Below are 17,024 nucleotides of genomic sequence, written 5' to 3'. Positions count from 1 at the left end.
AGCTTCTGATGCCAGTATTGTCTCCTGAGTGGTAAATTCAGCTGTCTCTTCTCTTCCCCCAGCTCCACAAATGCTTACATGCTGATATACAGACTGAAAGATCCAACAAGAAATGCAAGTAAGTTCAACAGCTGTATTTGCGAAAGTTGGGTTTTTTTAAACTTAAGTGTTGCATATTGTGGGTTTGTTTGTTGTTATGAAACAGTGTCATAAAGTACACTAATCTGCATGAAGTGCAGTATTTATTTTATCACAGTATAGATGATATCTTGAGACTTTGATTATCAACTAATTCACTTTCTGGAAGAATATTTGCATTTATTGTACAAACAGGATTAAGTGCAGTCATCAGCTTTAGTGTATTTCTCTACTACAGCAAGGCTTTGTGTACTGATACTGAAATCTTTTCCTATTATCACTTTCTTGTGTTGCTGATAACATAAGCAAGGGGAATAAGAAGTTGACTTCTGTTTAATTTAAATAATGAGAAAGATAACAGGTTATGGTATAGTGGGAAGTTTGTGTGAAAAAAGAACGGGGTGAAAAGGCAAGAAAGGTAACTCAAATATACCTGTAATGCCTAAAGGGGGAAATGTAATGCCTGCTGTGGAAAGCTGTATTTTTTTTTAAACTGTTGCTTTGTTTTTACTGGCAGAGTTTCTGGAGGCACATGAATATCCAGAGCACATTAAACAATTGGTACAGAAAGAGAGAGAATTAGAAGAACAAGAAAAGAGGCAACGTGAAATTGAACGCAACACGTGCAAGGTTAGAATTTCTGCTGGACTGAGTAACAATACATTGCTAGTGGGAATGTTTCTACAGTAAACAGTGTTTTTTTACTACAATACAAGGACTCCTTTGTGATAAATGTTTGCACTAACAACTCTATTAAATGAATTGAAAACCTGTTGGAAAACTGTACATAGTGCAGGCATCTCTTAGTGGTATTCACCAGACATTTTTGTTGAATTCATGTATTGCATGTGGATTTGAATTGGTATTAAATCCAAAACAACTTATCACTTATTTTAAGCAAAATTACTTCCAAAGAATGTGTAATGCTGCACATTGTGTTTTGTACTGTTTTCATTTTGTGGCCCTTGACTTTGTGCAATGGTGTTTCTTAAACTAATTCTAAATAGTTACTTGGCAGAAAGAGCAGAATATTTTCCAACCCTAGATTCAATAGTAACAAACAAAATAGGACCTCAGTGCCTTACAAGTATGGCAGTCAGCTGCTCTATCTATAAATCAAGTGATTGTTTTATGAGGAAGTTCTCTCATTGCAAAATGTGTAACTCTCTGTGTGAAAAAGGAATTTCACATTCATTGTTCATATGTACATTTTGCTTTGGAGCATTTGCTCGCTGCCTGTGCCTACAAGATGTTCTGGTTATAGAAGCTGCACCCTAGCTGGGAGAAAGAGTCAGATACACACATAGACCTCATGTGCCTTTGACATATTCTGTCTGCAGTTGTGTAACCAGCTGAAAGGAAACCACCCCACAGCTGAAGCAGAGCTAAAGGTGCATTTCATATTAAGTTGCTTGAATATTGTGTTTCCAGCTTAAATGGAAACAGTTGAAAATGCCTTCATGACAATTTTTCTTCCTTTTGTATTTCATAGATTAAATTATTCTGCATGCATCCTACAAAGCAAATAATGATGGAGAACAAATTGGAAGTTCATAAGGACAGAACACTGAAGGAAGCTGTGGAAATGGCTTACAAGGTATGTCACATGTAACAGGATAATAAAATTGTTTGATGTAGTGCTTTTTGCTTTGTGTCTTCAGTTTTTAAATTTGTAATACTGTGGGAGTGTTTGAGAGGTCTTGGCTGTGGGGTTTTTTTGGGGGGTGGGTTTTGGGGGCTGGTTCTTGGGAAGTTCTGTATGATGGAATTTTTTGTTCTGTTTTTTTTAAAGGTGTTCTAGTTTGCTATTATTGACTAAGTTTCTGCCTGTAGCCATCAGCTGATTGCTGATTGGAGTGATGCAGCCTGCCCTTGTAAAAGACAGTATGATCTGGCATACCCTTATTTTAAAATCAGACAGTGAGAGCTGCTGTTAGACTCACCATGGCCTCAGCAAATTGAAAGAATTCTGCACTTTTATTGGCATTGCAGTAAAAACCTTGTATTAGGTATATAATGACAGAGTTCTTGAGAATCTTTCTGGGTAGCTAATTCAGTATCAGGAGTGAACACCAAGGCATCTGTTGATCTCTGCATTCCTCAGACAGGTGGGAGCTGAAGACATCAATTCTTGCTCACCTACTTGTACTCTTTGGTTCTTGCTGTGTATGTTTTTGGCTAGGAGAGCACCAGCAAGGTACTTACATATTTGGGATATGCTAGCATCTCCTTGAGATGCACAGAGGGTAATTAGTGTATGTGACTTCCCTCAGGCCTCTAAGATGCCTTCTGGTATAAGTGATAGGCAATGTATTCCTCTGAAAATAGTTCTGGGACCTGTCTTCATGTGCCTCTGTACATACTTTTCACAATTCCCTATTTTCTGCATTTTCATGAAGGCTTCTATTTGAATTTGGAAACATATATATTGCATGTATATATACATATATAACATGTATGTATGTATTGTAAAATATCTGTGATGTGTTTTCTAAAACCAAATTGACTGTTGTGAATTGAAGGGATTCCTGGATGTACACACAGTGAGGTGTTTCTAGCTTGCAAGTTAAGAACTAAGCTCACAAGTAAGCTGTTTCTAATGTTTGGGTGGTTCTGTGCGTGCACATTGTAGTTAATGGATTTAGAAGAGGCTGTTCCATTGAACTGCTGTCGCCTTGTCAAGTATGATGAGTTCCATGACTACTTGGAGCGCTCTTACGAAGGAGAAGAGGACACCCCAATGGGTTTGTTACTTGGAGGGGTCAAGTCAACCTATATGTTTGATTTACTGTTGGAAACAAGAAGGCCTGACCAAATTTTCCAGTGCTATAAACCTGGTGGTAAGACTTGTAATTACATATATGCTTTTAGTCTATCTTTATCTATATACTGTGATGGCACAAACACAGAGCTGTAAAACAGCTTCAGTATGAGGTGTTGAAAGAAGAAAACCTAAATTTTACAGTCAATATTCAGAACTACATAATGTACTGTGCTGTGCTGCTGACTTGCGTCTAATTGAAGCAGGTCTAAGGTATACTCAAATTTGTCAAACTGGAATGTTTTTTCATTTTTGGCATTAAATTTGATCAGAAAATGTAATTCTGAAATTGGACTGTTTTTCAAGTTCTTACTGTTTGTATTTAATGCAACCCCTAATTATTACATCAGACAAGCATTACATGTGTTTTCTTTTTCTGTTGAATTTTGTCTGTGTACATATGTGATTTCATTTTCTTTTTATTCCTCCCTGCAGAGGTCATGGTAAAGGTTCATGTAGTTGACCTGAAGACTGAATCTGTTGCCCCTCCAATAAGTGTGCGAGCTTATTTGAATCAAACAGTTTCAGAGTTTAAGCAGCTAATTTCAAAGGTAATTTACAGTCCTTATGGACTTGTATTAAAGAGTTTTCATTTGTTGTGACTGTGAAATGTGTCATAATTTACATACTTAAAATGAGAACTTGCACCTTTTGCAGATCGTGCTGTGAGTCCTGTCCAGCAGGGTTCTGTTAGATGCTACAGTTGAGTTTGTCCACCTGCTCACTCCTGCTGAAAGCAGCAGGTTGCTTCTTGCTTCCATCCAGTGTTAGTATCTTTAAAAACCTCACTGAGAGTCCAGGTGGTGACACAACCAATGAACTGTTACCACACAACTGAACCAAAGTGTAATTTCCCCCCAGCTTTAGTATTTGACACCTAACATCCAAAGCTGTCCATGTTCTTTGTGCAATCTCTCCTTTTCATCCCAGTAGCCACTTGTTACCAAGATGCAAATTGATTTTTACATGGTTTGAAACCAAAGCGTGTTACTGCTTCCATTGCATTGGAAGACGGAGATTGCATTTGCTCATTTCTGTGCACAATAATTCAGTAGTTGGTGTAACTCATAATATTTGTTATAAAATATGATTCCAGAAATTTGAGTTCCATCTAAGAATTAAGTGAGCACTGTGCAAAGCCTGTTGTTCAGGAATATTTTTAATTTTCAGTTGGTTCATTCATTAAAGATAAGAGCATTGTCATAAATGATTTTTCAGTTCTCTGCAAAGCCAGGCCATTTTATGCATCTGACCTTTTAGAAAAACTGACACTTGCTGCATATTAAAGGGTGGAGGAAAGGCACTGCAACTGAACAGGTTTGGAAGGTTCCCCCCGTGTTCTTTTTTGCAATTTTGAAGTTGATCAACAAACCTGCTGCTTTCCCAGTGAATAATCCCAGAAATGAAGCACTATTTTTAGTTTTGAAGGTATGTCTGATGAGCTTGTTATCTCCCTATCCTGTCCTGTTTTAGGCCACACACCTGCCCGCCGAAACCATGCGGGTGGTGCTGGAGAGGTGCTACAATGACCTGCGTCTGCTGAACATGTCCAGCAAAACACTGAAAGCTGAAGGCTTTTTTAGAAGCAACAAGGTACATGTTCTGGTGTTTAAATTGTTCATTCCTTGTGTTTGTGCTTACCTGTTACGTTGTAAAAGACATGGAAGGATGTACGGAATTGATAATGGATAGCTGTCCCGTATTTTGCTCTGTAGTGTGTGGGGTTTCTGTGCCTGGTACAGTGGTGCTCATGAATGCTCTAGGCTATGTATGAAACCAAGTGTACATAAGAGAGAGTGGATTGAGAATCAGACACGTGGCTGTTACTTGGGTTCAGGTGATGCTGAGCTTAACAGCCTTACGAAGAAGACTGTTAATAGTCACACATTCTTAGGGAACAAAGATTGATATATTGCTATGAAGCCTGCTGGATGTGTTTGCTAAAACCACCTGAACAACTGTACCTGCTCTCAGTGTTATTAAACTTCTTAAAAAACAAGTATCAAAACTAAAAGCAAGTTTTCACTGACTTTCTATCTTAAATTCAGTAGTTTTCACTATGAAGATTCCGCCTGGACAATTTACATTATTTTTTAAAAAAAGACTTCTAATAGATATTTCAAATAATAATTATATAATGCATTCAGAAGAAGAGTTACTAAGCACTCAAACAACTTTAAAATTTTAAATGCGTACATTGCCCTTTTTTTACTAAAGTAGAAGTAGCCCATCTTTTAGCACATTTTGCACATCCTCTGTCTCTGATGTTGAAGCTCAGTGTTAAGTCTTCTTGTTGTAGAAAGATTAAGGAAGGCTTTGATGGCTCACATAGCAGTGAGCAGAAGAACAGTGGCACTGAGTTGTTATTCAGTTACTTAGAGACCTTTCGCAATCAGTGTCGCTACAACATAGAACCCTTTGACAAAGAGAAGAGAGATATTTAATTTGCACTATTGCTTGAACATGTATACATTTAAAACTTCCTTATGACACTGTACTAGAAAGTAAAGACAGTCTGCTGCAGTGGTGGGGTCATTGCTACCATAACGGTGCTATGCACAGGTGAAGGGTGCACATGAAGTGATTTATGAATCCACTTCTGAATGTATTTCCTGCAGCTGGTCAGTTCACTTACAGTGAACTTGCACTTGCACCTTGCTTACATTCACTCTTATCTTAACGTGGTTATGAAGACAGGAAAAATGAAATCATTATTATGCTACAGACTCCTCGGTCTGTCTTTTGCTAAGCATGTATTTTAGCATTTTGATAAAAGGTGATGTTTCTTTATGGCATTGTGTCTAATGTGTGCTCAACCCTGTGTTTGCTGTCGTTGCATTTATTTAAAATAACACTACATGATGCAACCCTTCTTTTCTGGTCAGGTGTTTGTTGAAAGCTCAGAGTCTTTGGACCGTCATGTGACATACACAGACTCTCAGCTGTGGAAGCTTTTGGATCGCCATGCGAACACCATCAGACTGTACGTGTCATTGCCAGAGCAAGCTCCTGGATCTCAGCTCAGACGGGCGCTTTATCACAAGTCTGGTGGGGGTGCAGGCAATGTGGATGAACCTTGTGAGAGAGTAAAAGGACCTGTAGGTAATATGAAATCTGTAGAGGCAATTTTGGAAGAAAGTACCGAAAAACTTAAAAGCTTGTCCCTGCAGCAACAGCAGCAGCAGGAGGGAGATAATGGAGACAGCAGCAAAAGCACAGAAGCCAGTGATTTTGAAAACATTGAGTCACCTTTAAATGAAATAGACTCTTCAGCATCAGCAGAAAACAGAGAACTTGACAACCAAATTCAGGTTTCTGATCCAGAGAATCTGCAGTCCGAGGAGCGGTCAGACTCGGATGTCAATAATGACAGGAGTACGAGTTCGGTGGACAGTGACATCCTCAGCTCCAGCCACAGCAGCGACACTTTGTGCAACGTGGACAACGCCCCCCTTCCCCTGGCTAATGGACTGGACTCTCACAGCATCACGAGTAGCAGGCGATCAAAAGCCAATCAGGGCAAGAAGGAAACCTGGGACACAGCAGAAGAGGATTCTGGAACAGACAGTGAATATGATGAAAGTGGCAAGAGCAGAGGAGAAGCACAATATATGTACTTTAAATCAGAACCCTACACTACAGAGGAGGGTTCAGGAGAAGGGCAAAAATGTATGTATTTTTTTTCAAGTGCCTTAATAATTCTGTGGGTTTTACTACTTAATTCATCTGCTGTGTTAAAAAAGTCTAATGGCAGTATTGAAAAACTTGATTATAATGTCAGATTAAAGCTAATGAAAGTGCAGACAGGATGTGATGTTCAGCAGAAATATAGCTTTAGTTTGATCTTGTAATAAGTGATTGCATATTTGAAAAGTGTCTTGCTCTTTTGTTTCTAAGAAAATGAACATTTACTTGCGTGTATTGATAGTGTTCCCTGGAGATCAAGCTGAGTTGTCTTCTAGTGAAAGGATGTGCTGATGATGATTCACCTGTTTCAGAATGTACTTATTTAATGTGGTTAAAATAGCATATTTCTGTAACCATTTAGGCTAACAAACCTGGAAAGCCTTAGTCATTTGACTGTAAAGAAAATTCAAATATACTTGATATCGACAATTTAATTCACTAATTGAAACAGAGTGGGTACAGTGAGGCATATGGCTGACATGAAAGTGTCCAAACCAGTTCAGTATAAGAGCCTAAGTGGTATATAATTGTCATAAAAAGAAATAATTTCAACAATGCTCTGTACCTGCATGTGCTTTTAACTAACAGAATAATAATAAAAGAATAGCAGGATGTAAGATAAATATTTTCAAAGGAAAAGGCTTTCATGTCAATCCAGAAATGTGATTGTAATAGTAATAGATAGAATTTCTCACAGGGAAATTGATTTGTATCTACTAAAGCTTTGATAAAAATAGTCCTTTAACTTGGAATGGTGTTTCTTTGGGGCTAATCCTGAACTGCTTTCATTTTTCCCTGTTTTGGTCAGTCTAGTTGGATTCAGGAGCTAATTGTTTGCGGTAATTTTGATGTTATCATAGTACACTGCATAAATGATTATTCTGAGGGGAAAACTTTTATTTGTTTTTAATATAATTCATATAATTTATTTGTTCACTTCAATATTCTGAATAGTTTATTCTAGAGTGTCATGACATTGCATAATCACAACATACTTTGTAGTGTAGAACAAATTGCATGTATTAAGAAACACCATTTTCTTATTCCCTTTACATTCCAGAATTTAATGTTATTACATTTTTTCCTTAATTACAACATTATTCTGTGAAAAAGTTCCTTAATCTGAATTTGAGCTTGTCTTGTGGTAACCCATGGCCTTTCCAGAATACAGAATTTACCTTTTTAATGCTGAAAACCAGGAAGGAAAATAGAAGGGGTTGAGTGGCCTGTGCGGCCATTCCCAACACCCAAGCAATTCCCTGTCCCTCGAGGCAGAGAAAGCTGTAGGAGGATTTAACAGTTGCTCCATGGAATTCTGTTTGTTTTCTTCCTGAACAGACAAGGTACTGCTTTGCTGAGCTACTCACTGAATGCAAACCAGGGCAGTTTGGAACTGTTATGTCCCCCAGAAATATCTGCCCATGAACACTTAAAATACAGCATTTTAAATAAAGCTTTTAAAGGTTATGATAATATCATTAGATAAAATGTAAATGTAGCCATTAACCATACTTCATGCTTTTCAGTACTGTTTTGCTGCAAGTGCTAACACTGAATATGTGGAAATTGTATGTGAGAGTGCTTTTTTTGTGGTAGCGAGGTGTTTCATACCATTTTTATTTTTGCTTAGGGCTGATGGTGCATGTTGACAAAAGAATTACACTGTCTGCCTTCAAGCAACACTTGGAGCCTTTTGTTGGAGTTCCATCTTCTCACTTCAAAGTCTTTAGAGTCTATGCCAGCAATCAAGAGTTTGAGAGTGTTCGGCTGAATGAGACCCTTTCGTCATTTTCTGATGACAATAAGGTTATTTAGAAGTTTTTTTGAATCATTGAAAGTATATTGCTACAATATAGATAAAGTTAATTTACAACAGGTGAAATAATTATTTTGGTTTTGGTAGCATGTTACAAAATACAATTCTGATTTTGATACCAGTTCTAACAGATACTCCTTTTACATTCTAGATAACTATTAGACTTGGAAGAGCCCTTAAGAAGGGTGAATACAGAGTTAAAGTCTATCAACTCTTGGTAAATGAGCCTGAGGTAAGGCATTGAATGTTTCAAGGCTGATTCATGAAAATACTAATATGTGCCTTGGCCAAGGTATTGCTTTGAAATCTTGGAAAAAAATGAAACTCCTTCCTTTCTTCACATTTCTCTGCAAGGGATTTAGAAAGGAAGTTCGAGATTATTTCTTTTCCAAGTAAGCAGTTGGAATGTGATTTACACTATCTCTCAAGTGTCTTTATTTCTGTAATGTAAATGGAGGACAAATAAATTGTTTGTTTCCCTTAAATGTGTGACAGTCACGTAGCATTCTCTCCAAAGAAGAAACTCTGCTTGTGGCGTGGTTTTTCAGTGTTGCTGAACTGATCTAATTTATCCCTTTCATGTTCTGCAGATAGTCAGGGAGTTTATCTGGGTAATGGTCCTCTCTGCGTAAGGCAAGCCTGAAACAAAGTGTTTCTCTTGCAGTAAAGCAGCTCATTAAGCTTGTTACATCTTCTGGGACATGAAAAATACAGAAGTGGTTATACAGACTGTATATTGGATAGATTGCAGTCTTTATAAGTTTGTATGCACTTTATTTTTTGGACCAAACTGCAGAATATGTATTAATAATGGATAAGAGACTAAGCTGAACTGCTAAAGCAGGGAATAAGATAAATATAAAAGCTACTGCCATGGATGGAGCTGTGCCTGATCCATGAAAGCCAAGAAAGGGGCATTTTTATGATGATGTGGTTTTTTTAATTTGAAAATTCCATTGTGTGGAATGTGAATGTAACGGTAGCAGCAGCAGTGTTTCTGCACAGGCAGTCAGGGCTGGAGTGCCCTGCCAAAGGGCTGCTGCTACACTAATTAGTTACACCCCATTTTAATGAATTCATTGCCTGCCTTGTTAACGAGAAACCTACTGATCTTTTTGCCACGTGGATGGGACTGGTCACAAAGCATAAACAGAGATACAGTTTTCTGTTCAAAAGAATTCTGTCTTTTATCTCTTTTTATTTATGTTCACAGCCCTGCAAGTTTCTTCTAGATGCAGTTTTTGCTAAAGGAATGACTGTCCGACAGTCCAAAGAGGAGCTGCTTCCTCAGCTTCAAGAACAATGTGGCCTAGACTTGACAATTGACAGGTAAACCTGATGAAATACCATCTTAAAATGTGTTCAGAGATTTCTTTCCTCTTGTGGAGAAAGAAAGTAATGAAAGAAACACAAATAAATCGCTGAGGTCATTGAATCAGTTTGTGAATGCAAACACTAATTCAGGAATTCTTGGCTTTCATCTCACACAGAATGAATTCTATAGGGGATAATATTTACATAGAATTGCCTGTGTGCAGCATGTCTGCAGCTTTAGATCTCTGTAATGATGATTTCCTTCAGAAAGGGGAACATTAAGTAAATCAATTCTTAAAAGAACCATCTGCTCTCTACATGCAAGCCCAGCACAGATCATTGCAGCAAACTTCTTGTGCAGCATCATCGTGTGTGTGTGTGTGTGTGTGTGTGTGTGTGTGTGTGTGTGTACAGCACTGATCTGGGCTGTCTGCCCTTTACCATAACTGGGTAATCCCTGATTAGGAAACAGTTTTCTTCCTTTAAATCCCTACATATTTCCTGCATTGAACAAGTAGGAATACAGACTTATTTCCCTTGTGTCTATGAATGATTCAGCACTAAGCCAGCAGTGACATCCTGCTGTCAGGACTGTTTCTGAACATTAAACTTGTTCCTACTAAACTTCCCCAAGTCTTGAATCATTGAGTTGTAGTATTTCAGTTGTGATCTCTGCCAGTGCTAGGTGTTCATAAGCAGATAGAAACTCACTGGGTTTTTTTGTGATGTATTTATAGGTTTCGCCTACGAAAGAAAACCTGGAAGAATCCAGGTACTGTGTTTCTGGATTATCATATCTATGAAGAAGATATCAATATTTCCAGCAACTGGGAGGTCTTCTTAGAAATACTTGATGGTAATGATTTATTTTTAAATTATTATTGGTGATGACTAAGTAGCTGCAATATGTGCATGCAGATACATAATGCATTTGTATAATTTAAGTCGGCACAGCAGTTCAGTCATTTATTAGTTTTCAGATAGGATTGAAAATACTTCTGTCATGAAGGAATTTGGAAAAGAAACTTCTATTCATCAGAACAATTTTGGAATCAAATATTAGAGAGCAGAATGTTTCTGAAATTCTGCTTAAATGTAATTTAAATTATGCCATTTTTAAGCATTTCTTTGCATATACACTTGAAATTTTGATTCTGTATTCAAAAGTGTAATTTAAGGGTAAGAAAAGTAGGCCATGCTCTTTGGCCTCTACATTAACAGATACTGAAGTTAGTGTATAGATGAGGAATGTGAACTCCATTCACTCAGGAATTTTCTTCCCAAGCATATCTGGTTTTAGAAGTCTCACTTAGCTATTAGTCAAGTATTTTGGCAGCTGTGTTCAATTCTGGTATTTTCAGTTTTAACAAAATTGTGCCAATGAAAATATCAAAATTTGAAATGTACCTGAGAGATTTAGGAAGCCTTCAGATTCCTATGGGCATATGTATCAGCTCCCACTGTAGTTCAAATTTTACAGTTTAAAATTTTTATTAGATTTAGATAACTGCTGTACTGTTTCTATAGTGAGTAGGTCTTGGAGATAGAGCTTTAGACACTGCAGCCCATCTAACTCACAGACAGATTATAGATTACAGGGCTTCCAAGTTCTGCAACAGTTTCGTGCAAAACAAGCATGTAATGTTAGACATAAATGTCTAAGCCACATGTTCTGCATGCTAGATGATAAAGTTATAGACTAATTAAAAATAAAAAATAAATCATCCCTTAGATAACACTTCTGCTTACCTAATTGTAATATAAACAACAGTGCTCTATCAGCCAGAGACCGTTCTGAAACCTGGAACAAGGTGTAAAAAGGCTGGAGGCAGCACATACTAAAACTCTTGAAGGTGGTGGGTGGAAAGAAGATTTCAATAACAAGTGTGGAGTTGGTGAGGGAAATCTAGAAGTTAAAAGGGAAAAGCTTATTTTGGTAAAGGAGGTGAAGCACATGAATAAATAGCAGATAGCTGAGGAAGGTTTCGTGCAGATGCCGGATCTGGAACCAGCCTCTGGTTAGGTGGATAGATCTGAGTTGGGTGTTAAGGAAAACTGTGTCCTATGGCTTCAAGGAGATTCTGCCCGTGAGAAATTCATTTATAGGAGCTGATAACAGAAAACTTCAACTAAATCATAGTCCTTTCCTCTTCCCCTTTTTTCAAGTGAAGTGCTTGCAGCACATTGGGTTACTTAATTTGTGCATGTATCTCGAGGGCAGTCTTCCATATTAGAGTATCTTTAAGCTATAGACAAACCCTAATTTAAAATAGGATATTTTGCAATATTAATACAAAAAATTTCTCTTTCTTTGCTAGGAGTAGAAAAGATGAAATCCATGTCACAACTTGCTGTTTTATCAAGACGATGGAGGCCGTCAGAGATGAAATTAGATTCTTTCCAGGAAGTAGTACTAGAAAGCAGCAGTGTCGAAGAATTAAAAGAGAAGGTAAAATGTGTAACGTGAAGCAAGTTTCTTGTGGTGACCAAGACCCTTATTGATGTTCTCTGGTGGGAAGCACAAGGATGTCATAGCTCCAAAAATCTTGTTGCATAGTGATTTTTTTTTCCCCAGGAACTGATAACCTAGCCCATCCCATTACCAAACAATATGAATTATCAACTTTACTTCTTAGTTTCTCATAATGGTCTGGTCTGAAAGTATTCAAGTGAATACATGCAAAAAAAAAGTCACATCTTAAAGTTTAAGCAGCTTAGTAGTACCTTTGTCCCTTATCCTGAAAAAACAACATGAAAGAAAAGCTAAGCTATCGCTTCTTGGTATTTTTTCAAGCTAATGTTTTGTTATTCCAAAATACCAAACCTTTCAGCCTCCTCATATTTAAATTTGACATCTGCTGCTGTATCAAGTAGGCTGAACTATGTTTTGATTGGAAAGAAGTATGGCTGAGGTATGGTTTGGTTTTACTTAAGGCCAGGGTGCTCTAACAGATAAGCAGCCCTGTCACAGCAGACCTGTGTCATCCCAGCAGAAATCTGGAGCAGGAGTGATTCCTGTTGAGACTGTTTTGTTAATCCATTGTATCACAGGGTTCCACATTTCGAGAAATGTTTATTTACATGTGGCAAAACCCAGTTGTTAGAAGGCTACCTTGGATGTTGAGGTCAGAAAAAATGCTGGTGTCAGTGACCCTGAGAATTCATAAATTAGGGTGTTAGTTCACAGGCTGGGTTTGTGTTGTACACAGGTTAAGCTATGGGCTGCTTTCTTGCATTCCTCAGATAGAAATGAAATCATGACTACAGGTTCTTGCATGCAGTCAAGAATTCCTCCTCACTTATATCTGAAAAGAGTTGGCTGCCTTTGTTTTCTTGCTGTAAGAACTGATGTGCAGGGAGCAATTTTATTTTTTAAAGTTCTGGTAGGAAGTGCAGGTGTGTGGAGGTGGGTCTTAGTCATGCATATTTTCCAGCTGTGCCTGCTCCCAGGTTGACTGGATTCCATGTCACAGAGATTTAACATGAGGCACTTAGTCTCTTTTTATCTTGGAACTTGAATGTTACTAATTAATTGTTTCTATGAATTTTTTTTTGTCTCCCCATCAGTATTAAGAGGAGTGTGATAAAATGCTGTCACAGCAAGTGTCACTTGTGACACACGCTGGTCACTTCAGAAATGTTAAGAATGTGTACTTGTCACTTCGTACATTGGAGGACTTGCAGTTAATTCGACTTCTAGATTTGGCAACTATTCACTTTATGATGACACTGTGTAATGTTGCTTTGGAATAGTATTAAATCCACCATTTCTCTTCACAGCTAAGTGAAATAAGTGGAATACCCTTAGAAAACATTGAATTTGCAAAGGTAAGTAAGATTTTATGGTTTTTACCTTTTAATGGCACAGATGTGTGATTATGAGTTTTATTGTATTCACTAAGTAGTTGCTTTTTTCAGGGTAGAGGAACCTTTCCCTGCGACATTTCCATCCTAGAGATTCATCAAGACTTGGACTGGAATCCGAAAGTATCCACATTGAATGTCTGGCCCCTGTACATTTGTGATGATGGTGCAGTAATATTTTATAGGTATGTATTTCATTACAGTATAATAAACAACACAAAAAAAAAAACCCTGTGGTTCACATTTGTGGGGTGATGTAATGGGCAGGAACATAAAATATTCTTTGTTACCTTAAAGAAAAGGTTTGAAACATTCAGCTGAAATATTGGTTCCTAAAAGCTGAGGAAGCTCCTCAGCTTCCTAAAACCCTGAATATTAATTAAGGTTAAGAAAACAAGCACTGCATCCTTTTACTCAATCCTCTGTCCCAAACCACTGAAATTAAAGCTGGTCGCTATGCTTGAGTGTGTATCTGGATTTAATTCCTTAAAATAGAACCATATCCCATGTGGAGTTAATGAGAGCCTTGCTGTAGGTTTTGGAGAGCTAGGATTTTATTGTCTGAGTTTATTTCTTTGAGAAAGTATTATGGATTGTTTTTAAAAAGCCTGTTATGCTGAAAATTCTGTTAATGTGAAAAATGTTGATCAGCTGGTGGCAGTAGCCTGGGGCAGGAGTTGAGGACTGAGAGCTTAAATATTGTCATTTCTTCTAAACTTGGTGGGTGGGGCAATCTTATGGACACATTGCTGTGGCATTTTGCATAATTGCATGTGAGCTGGGGAAAAACAGCTGGTTAATAATCTGCTGGTCCTGATGAAAATTACTTGGGAGAACATCTGGTAAGGACTGGCTGACACACTGCTTTCAGCTGTCTGCACTGAGACCAAAAGCAGAGCAGAGCTGTGGTTGTCTATAAAGAACAGGGGGAAGAGAGAGGGAGGCATATGGGCTTGTGTCTTGCCCTGGTCTGTAGTCAGGCAGAACACTGAATGTTTCTGCTGGAAAAGCAGGTTTAGACACGTTGCCTGTTCCTGCAGAATAAAGCAATCCCTGAAAAGTATTATGTTTAGTTGTGGTTTTTACTAAGTGGCTCCAAGCCAAAAAAAGAAAAGCAGAAGTCTACCTGTGGTTACTGTATTAATCTGAATTTGAACATATTGTTTACATTTTAGGGATAAAACTGAAGAATTAATGGAATTAACAGATGAGCAAAGAAATGAACTGATGAAAAAAGAAAGCAGCAGACTCCAGAAAACTGGACACCGGGTAACCTACTCTCCCCGTAAAGAAAAAGCACTAAAAATTTATCTGGATGGAGCACCAAATAAAGATTTGACTCAAGACTGATACTTGCTATAGCATTTTCCCTGGGGAATTTTTTTTGTTTCCAATCAAAAGGTTCACTACTACTGTGTAGTGCCATTACGGCAGGACATTCATTAGGTGTAAAGCGCTGACACCAGCAGAGCCGGGCGGTGCCGGCCGCAGGCAGGGCCCCCTGGGCACTGTGGGACTTGGAATCATGTTGTGCACTATAGTCAAATGTACTGTAAAGCTAAAAGGGATGTGCAAATAAAAGATTAGAACTCAAAAGTGGGCGGGGAGGGAAACGAGTGGAAATTGTTGAGGACAGTGTGCACATAGTAGCTAGTGAAACTAGCCTCCAACAGGATACTCATAGCTTAATAATAAAAGCTGTGCAAAGGCCATGAAAGAATCCTTTTCTCTGTTTGTTTCACTGATACACGCATTACCTCATCAGAGACTCTGGAGTAAATGTTAACACATTGGTTCTAGGAAAGCAGCAGGGAAGGGCCAGGCATGGGAATGCTGCAAGTGTCAGGTTTTAGAATATTCTTCCATAAAACAGGGGGTCTGAGAGATGTCTGCAGGAAGCTGCTGGCAAGCCTTGTTTGTTTGCAGAAGTGCTGTTGTAAGGTAAAGTGGTTTTTAATAGGTTACCAATGAGCAACTCTAGTGTATTGCGTTCAATGTGTAAATAAAATCTGCCCTATCCATTTACCGGAACTGCAGTTCAGCTATTTACCATGCTATTCTTTACACATATCAACATTCATTGTGTACATTTGGAAGTATAGTTGCCTATTTAAATTTGTATTCATTTTATGTTTGAGGATGCTGGGTACTTTAGGGTTAATGAAGTTTTTGTTCTGTTCTGCTACTTTTTGTACATTTTGTTTTTAAGACTATTACAAGTTTGCATCTTCTCCACTTGCTGAAAGTCAGTTTATTTTTTCCCAGAGTTGATTCCATAGCTATATGTAGTCAAATATTGGGGCAACCTCTTAACACCTCAATGTACGAACTCAGTAGTTCAGGCTGTGGTGCAGAGACTGATGCAGTCAACATGATTTCATTGCAAAGCCTAGGAACAGCAATTTTTTGCTTTGGTCCATAAAGATCAATAGAGAACAATTCTCCATAGGTTTTGGAAAAGCCACCTAATTTATAACAATCAAAAGATTTTGGTAAACTTTTTCATGCCAGATGCTGTTTACAACAATGAACATGCCAATAAAACATTTGTTCATTCTGTTGTGTTATTTTAATCATTAAATGCTGTGGTTTTTATTTTAAAAATTATGGAATTGTTTCATGGAAATACAGACTTCCCCAAGGCAGTGCTGGAATTGCAAGGTTGTGTGTTTGTGTGTATGTGCACATCCCCCTCCACGTACAGAGTGTTACAGGAACTGGTTTATAGTCTGGTTGCTGCTCCTCTTTACATTCATGCCAAATTTTTCTTCAGCTGTGAGTTTCCTTTTCCAGAACTGAATTTCTCTCCAGTGAAATCTCCAAGTTCCAAGTATGACTGGCAGCTAAATTCTGCTCCAGAGGGAAAGGGCTGTTCAATAACAGAACCTTCAGTTCATTTTGCATGCTGGCCCCCAGCAACCGAAAAATTCTGAGGAATCTGGCAGCTGGAGAAGCAGGCATTGCACAGAGGCATTCCCTCATTATTCCTCTTTGGACTGTCCTATGCTGCCTCTTGGCCACTGTATGTGAGGTTGGAAGAGGGGGCAAAGGGAGCAGAGAGGGAAATACCATCTCCTGGGTAGGGTACTTCACTGAACTACCATTTACCACAGATAGAGACTGCTAAAGCATCCTTAGAGCTTTTTGAAGAGAGAAATGGATCACGAATTTTCCTCAAACTGATATTTGGAAAGGCAAAAATGTAGAGATTAAATTTGGGAGTGGCAGCACCAAGAACTTGAAAGGAGAATAATGTCCTTAAGAGGGCAGTATTTACAGAGAGTTACTGCTCTCATAGATATGTTTTCAATCAGGAAAATAAGACTGGCATTTAATTCCTTCTCTTTGTATAGATGGGGCAGTCTTAAAGCACAGTAATTTTAT

The 17,024-nt window shown here is 38.1% G+C and overlaps 1 protein-coding gene across 5 annotated transcripts in view; it reads left to right on the top strand.

Moving 5' to 3' along the window:
- The window catches only part of USP47 (ubiquitin specific peptidase 47), a 52,066-nt gene extending 35,853 nt beyond the window's left edge, over positions 1–16,213 (top strand). For all 5 annotated transcript variants that reach the window (XM_030273452.4, XM_072929487.1, XM_030273451.4 and 2 more), the window contains 15 exons: positions 63–118; positions 656–768; positions 1,631–1,735; positions 2,771–2,978; positions 3,395–3,510; positions 4,433–4,552; positions 5,845–6,628; positions 8,277–8,452; positions 8,614–8,694; positions 9,676–9,791; positions 10,514–10,632; positions 12,095–12,225; positions 13,557–13,604; positions 13,695–13,825; positions 14,816–16,213. In XM_030273452.4, the coding sequence (XP_030129312.3) occupies positions 63–118; positions 656–768; positions 1,631–1,735; positions 2,771–2,978; positions 3,395–3,510; positions 4,433–4,552; positions 5,845–6,628; positions 8,277–8,452; positions 8,614–8,694; positions 9,676–9,791; positions 10,514–10,632; positions 12,095–12,225; positions 13,557–13,604; positions 13,695–13,825; positions 14,816–14,990 (2,479 nt within the window). In that variant the 3' untranslated portion in view covers positions 14,991–16,213. The remainder of the gene's footprint in view (positions 1–62; positions 119–655; positions 769–1,630; positions 1,736–2,770; positions 2,979–3,394; positions 3,511–4,432; positions 4,553–5,844; positions 6,629–8,276; positions 8,453–8,613; positions 8,695–9,675; positions 9,792–10,513; positions 10,633–12,094; positions 12,226–13,556; positions 13,605–13,694; positions 13,826–14,815) is intronic.
- Positions 16,214–17,024: the final 811 nt, after the last annotated feature.

Source organism: Taeniopygia guttata, chromosome 5 (genome assembly GCF_048771995.1).
Source record: "Taeniopygia guttata chromosome 5, bTaeGut7.mat, whole genome shotgun sequence".
Classification (NCBI taxonomy): Eukaryota; Metazoa; Chordata; class Aves; order Passeriformes; family Estrildidae; genus Taeniopygia; species Taeniopygia guttata.
Note: the sequence above shows the minus strand (reverse complement) of the source record. Positions and strands in the feature narration are given on the sequence as shown.